Source organism: Chanodichthys erythropterus, chromosome 7, assembly GCF_024489055.1.
Source record: "Chanodichthys erythropterus isolate Z2021 chromosome 7, ASM2448905v1, whole genome shotgun sequence".
NCBI classification, from domain to species: Eukaryota; Metazoa; Chordata; class Actinopteri; order Cypriniformes; family Xenocyprididae; genus Chanodichthys; species Chanodichthys erythropterus.
The window spans coordinates 19,751,981-19,757,787 of NC_090227.1; the positions used below are offsets into that span (position 1 = coordinate 19,751,981).

The following is a 5,807-nucleotide window of genomic DNA, read 5'->3' on the forward strand; positions in this document are numbered from 1 at the left end:
ACCATGCTCTTCAGTCAGAGCAACTCTTCATCTGCTGTGGAGGTCAAAATAGGGGGGCAGCCGCCACCAAGCCTACAATCTCAAATTGGGTGAAGGATACCATTGCTCTAGCTTATGAGGCGCACGGTCATTGCTCTAGCTTATGAGGCGGAATTGCAATAAGTATGTGATGCAGCATGTTGGACCTCTCCGCACAGATTCATAAGATTTTATAGTTTGGATGTTTATGTTACTCCGGGCTGTCACATCCTTGAGTCAACATCACAAGCTCATGTCTGAGACTTTTTGTGTACTTGTGAGCACACACACTGCACAACCGTGAGGGGTCCAGGCACCCACAGTGCGGCAGCTTTGGTATTCTCATTCCCAAAGCGCTAGCAGCATTAAGTGTGTGTAGCTTTTGAAATGGATTGTTTCTGGTTACTTGATTGTAACCCTGTTCCCTGACAAAGTGGGAATGAGATGTTTTGCTTCGTTGCTGCACTGAGGATGCCCCAGGACCGTTCAAGTTCAATGTCAATTTCATGAATGTGTTATACTCAGTATTCACAAATGGTCATACAAAGCTGTTCCCAAAGCACAAAGTGCAGCATCTCGTTCCTGCTTTATCAGGAAACAGGGTTACAGTCAAATAACCCAAGACGTTTGGTATAGTTTAAAGAAAACACATGGCAGATTACTGCGGAAGTGAAAAAAAAAAAGTCATAGAAGTTCATTGTTATGAAAAATGCACAAAACACTATTTCAAATATTTATATGAAATATATATTTTCTAAAGCATGTTTTACTCTACTCATGTTTTACTCTACTCAATGTCTTTAATTTTCTCACAGTTTTACAGTAAAAAAGTAATTTAATTATTTAATTATATACTTATATTTAATTAAGCCTATGTAATTAATCAGCAATATTTAGCTGAGTATCTTATTTGACACTGATATTAAAATGGACAGTCATAGCAGGTTCCACAATTTGGCACTCATTTTATTATTCTATTTTTCGTCGTATTGTTGTATTATATTTGTCATATTGAAAGGTGAAGCTTGCAGAATTTTCCCCCAAATCAGTTAAGTGTAAACCCTACCTCACAGCCATAGCTGATTTCATAGGTCAATTCAATTGTCCAGTCACATGTCAAGAAAAGTTGAAAGACTTCATGGATTCAGTTCAGAGTTCAGAAAAATCATAGATGAAACCAACAAAGGGTATTTTGATCCAATGATCTTAACAAATTGTACAGGGTATTTTTTTCAACATTTTGAAACCAATTAAATTTATTTAATAGGCACTTTCATTATTGTCTGTCCTTTGAGAGTTTGTACTATATTGAGAAAACAACCTTTGTATTCTGCTTTCTCTGCCATGTTACAAGTAAACCGCTTTATTGGAGAAAAAATAAGAACCAAAAAACAAACGTCATAGTGACTTAGGGACCTCCTTTATTCTTCTGTAAATATTGTCTTTATTTAGTTTTTCAGGGTCAATCTGTGCACATCATTTACAAATTAAACCATGTCATCTTGTGGCCAGTCATTTTACTGAATATGTTAAAGCATGTCACTGATGTCACTGTCTGTTTTTATTCTATTAAATGACTTGCATTTAATTCCGTTTGCTGAATAATAAAATTACAATGTTAATATAGACAAGTCATTTTCTATTAGTATGATTTGGATGAAACCTTTCCCATCATATGCTGTTTTGTATTTTGTTCAGGCTTAAGCAGGATGACATAACATTTAGGTGCAAATATGCAGAATAGTAAACCAAAGCTTGAGGCTAAAATGGCAAAAATCTCCACAGCTACAGTAAATTTTCCAGGTGAACTAAGATAAGAAGGGATAAATGTGATCCATACAGCACAGAATATGATCATGCTGAATGTGATAAATTTAGCTTCATTGAAGTTATCAGGCAGTGTGCGAGCCAGAAAAGCTAAAATGAAGCACAAAACAGCCAGTAGGCCAATATAACCCAGAACTGCAGAGAAAGCAATAGTAGATCCCAGACTGCACTCAAGAATGATCTTTTCATTATAATATTTCATATTTTTGTAGGGAAATGGAGGAGATATTGTTAGCCAAAGCACACAAATTAAAACCTGTATAAGTGCAAATGAAAGAACACTGAGTCGTTGTTGTGTAGGCCCAAACCATTTCATGACATTACTTCCTGGAAGTGTAGCCTTGAAGGCCATTAACACCACTAATGTTTTCCCCAGAACACAGGAGATACAGAGGACAAAAGTGATCCCAAACACTGTGTGACGCAACATACAGGACCACTCAGTGGGCCGACCAATGAAAGTAAGTGAACAGAGAAAACAAAGAGTCAGTGAGAAGAGCAGCAGGAAGCTCAGCTCTGAGTTGTTTGCCTTTACTATGGGGGTGTCCTTCTTGCTGTAAAACAGGATGGCCACCAGCACAGTTAATCCTACTCCAAACAGTGAGAAAATGACTAGCACTATACCCATAACTTCTGTGAATGACAGAAACTCTACAGCCTTTAACACACATTTATTTTTCTCAGCATTAGACCAGTATTCCCCTGGACACTGCTTGCAGTTGTTCGAATCTGAAAAGAAAATTGTGATCACAGTAGTTAGAAACAAAAAGAAAAGGCTATTTATGAAATACTTTGCTAGGACCTTGTATCCAGAAAGACAAAGAAAAAAACAAAAACAAACAAACAAAACCAAAACAATTTCCTTTGATACTGTTATATGGGCTAAAAATTACCTGTCTCATTACTGATTTCTCCGTCTGCACATGGAATACAGTCATAACAGCAGACAGGTCTTCCTTTCTGTGCAGCCTTCCTAGTGCCTGGAGGACAACTCTCACTGCACACAGACCTTGGCTTCTACATAGAAAGATACATTGTACATAATTATTTAAATGTATTTGTGTCAATACTGAAGTATTACATTTTTTAAGCATAAATGCAGATATGTAATTGGAACTGTTTTGGGCTGATGGACACTAAAATTGTTGCAAAACCATGTGATTTGAAAGTGTTGTTACAGAAATTCACCACTAGCATAGTTCTGTCTCTTTGCTCAAAATGCGCTCAGCAATGCCCTATGCTCTTAATTTTTGTCTGCTTGATCAAAACTTTTTGTGACTTTGCCTATTTAATCAAACACAACCAAAAGACATAACTTGTGTCTTTAGGGATTCTTAAATATTTCAGCTACTGTAGGTTTGTTTAATTAGGGATGGAGCAAAACTCTGCAGGACACTGGCCCTCCAGGACAGACATTGCCCATTCCTGGTAGAAGGAAACCAGATTTTCAGAGCTGAATTTGAAAAGGCTGCACTGTTTGTTTATTTTTTTCCTGTCGGGTAACTTTTGTGTCAAGGACTTATTCCCTCAGTTTCAATACACCCTGTAGTATGAACATGTTTTTGCAATTTACCTCCAGCTGTCCTCCAGCCCAGATTATGTTTTCTGTGTTAAGCACAAAGCGCTGGTGAGGTGGCAGCGAGGCATCATAGTATCCCACTGGTTTAAACTGGATTGATCCATCTGAATCCTGCTGCCAGTTTACGACTTCATATTGAGCTACGGCAGAACCAGTGCTGTCAAACCACACATGATCTCCCATCTTTACAGTGAAATTGACCCTTTTTAGAGCCTCAACAACCTATTGAGAAAAGGGCATTTTAAATATTTTAAAACAGAAGGCCATCTTCCTTTTGGTCAATAACTTTTTTTTTTTTTTTTTTTTTACCTGCTGTGGTTGTATTTTCAGGTCTTTTTCACAACCTTCCTTTTCTTTACACTTGAGTAGACTGTGTAGTGAATGAGCCACAGCATATACTGCTTTATAGACATTACTTGCATATCTTTGTTCAGGCACATCTTCATTGTCGCTTTTCAGCAAAAGCAGATCCTGATATGTGTTGCAGCTTAATGCATACTGAGAATAATTTCTCTCAACCTGTGAGCATGGAAAATCTGTGTCCCAGAATGATTTTATAACATAATCAGAAAAACCTTCAATATCAATTTTTCGCACTGCAAACCCAAGTGACCCTCCCAAAACATGAAAGCTGTTTGGAGTGATCAAACTCTTTGCAGTTATCCATGCCTCCACACCAATCACTTGGAGGTCTGTAATGTTGTTAGTACTTAGCTGCTCAAGCAAATTTTCCATTTCAAAACTAGTAAGAAATGCAACAATCACTTTTGCAGTGCTATTTTTAATTGTGTCCACCACTTGCCAAAGTTTTTCAGGCTCTGTTCGGTAGAATTTCACAGAATACTCCACACAAATCCCCTCTTCCTGTGCTGTATTCAAAAATATGGCCATTCCATTGTTTCCATAGTCATTATCACTATTCACAGCTCCCACCCAAGACCAGCCAAAGTGCTTGATTATGTATGCAAGTGCTCTGCTCTGGTGGTAATCACTAGCAATAGTCCTGAAGAAAGAAGGATAATTTCCCCTGTTGCTTAGACATTCACATGTGGCTGAGTGACTAATCTGAAACAGAAAGAACAAAAAACCGTGATACCATCATCAGTTTATAGACTTTCATTAGACTTATTATGTAGGCAGACCCTTACCACTGGAATTTTAAAAGGTCCCGTAGTTCTGGACAGAATAACTGTGGCAGAAGATTCTGTTTCTCCTATGATAGCATGTATAGGAGCCTGTCCATTGCATGCGTCTTCTGATGCAAATTCTTGACCATTCATTAATGCTATAGTTGCACTCATAGAAGACAGTCTTGAACCACAGGTATCATAAATTTTATAACCAATTGAAACATTTGGTAGCAAATTTTGACTTTTGTTAATCTCATGAATGGCAAAGGTCATGGTCTGAGCCATCCGGAAATCTCTTAGATTTACACTGTGAAAACATTTAACAAGTAGGCTAAATACCAACAAAACAAAATATCAAACAAATACATGGAAAAACTAAAGTACATTTTAACATTTTCCATTTGTTTCATACATGAAACTTAACATTCCAGATGTCATGGTAGGTTGCTACTATAAAATTATACATTTATAAACATTCATTGCAGTAAATGTATAAATTATCATATTAAATGCATTATCTTCTCTGTTGTTTTTCAACAAGTTAAAGGTAGCAAACCTGGAGCATGACAGAAGCTGAGGTTTTAGTGTAAACTCAAATGAAGGCAGTGTTTCTATGCTTCGGATTGGAAAAAGTGCCCCAATAGTTACGTCCCCATCCTTTGAAAGCAGCGGGTACTTCGGGTCTCCCATCACTCGGCAAAAAGGCTTTTCTGCATTTGCATGAAGTTGAATGGAAAACAGAAGTGTGTAAAGAATGAAAAGCATCCCAAGTACTGAGCTCAACTGCAGATGTCAAATGCAATTGACCTAAAACAGTTTACTTTTATAAATATAATTAATATGGATGATTGATTGTGAAGGTAGCCAATGACCACACAGGTTAAGACATGAGGCAAGTCAAATTGGGTGGAACAGAGTCTAAGTAATATTATGGATTTATTATTTCAAGCAAGCAAATGTAGTAAAATGTAAAACTGTCAGTAGTGAAATATTCACTTTTTTATGTGCAATCACGTTTACGCTATTGAGAATCTAATAAAGTTTTTGAATTACCTTGCCAGTTTGATGCATCTCACTTTTTTTTCCAAATTTTTAAACTTCATCCGTTGGGTCTTTGTATGAGAAAATATACTATTGTATTTGCAATACTTCTGCTATTGCAAGGAACTTTCAAGAAAAGTAGTTTCTAGATGTACTACTGCTCTTATTTTTATTTATTTTTTTCATTATTTTCATATAGGTTTAGGTACCTT

General features: G+C 36.8%; 1 protein-coding gene across 1 annotated transcript; it reads right to left on the bottom strand.

Moving 5' to 3' along the window:
* Positions 1-1,660: 1,660 nt before the first annotated feature.
* Positions 1,661-5,319, bottom strand: LOC137022650 (extracellular calcium-sensing receptor-like). The gene is made up of 6 exons (XM_067389080.1): positions 5,111-5,319; positions 4,573-4,861; positions 3,734-4,489; positions 3,419-3,646; positions 2,739-2,862; positions 1,661-2,574 (listed from the first exon to the last, which is right to left on the bottom strand). Exons 1-6 carry the CDS (start codon positions 5,317-5,319, stop codon positions 1,661-1,663), a joined length of 2,520 nt encoding a protein of 839 aa, XP_067245181.1.
* Between the last annotated feature and the right edge of the window lie 488 nt (positions 5,320-5,807).

Bases quoted from the DNA above. Each gene is read 5' to 3' on its own strand.
- LOC137022650 (XM_067389080.1), bottom strand. From the start codon at position 5,319: ATGCTTTTCATTCTTTACACACTTCTGTTTTCCATTCAACTTCATGCA. The intron at 4,862-5,110 runs GTTTGCTACCTT...ATGTTTTCACAG, and splicing joins CAGCTTCTGTCATGCTCCAG to TGTAAATCTAAGAGATTTCC. The intron at 4,490-4,572 runs GTAAGGGTCTGC...TTTCTGTTTCAG, and splicing joins GACCTTTTAAAATTCCAGTG to ATTAGTCACTCAGCCACATG.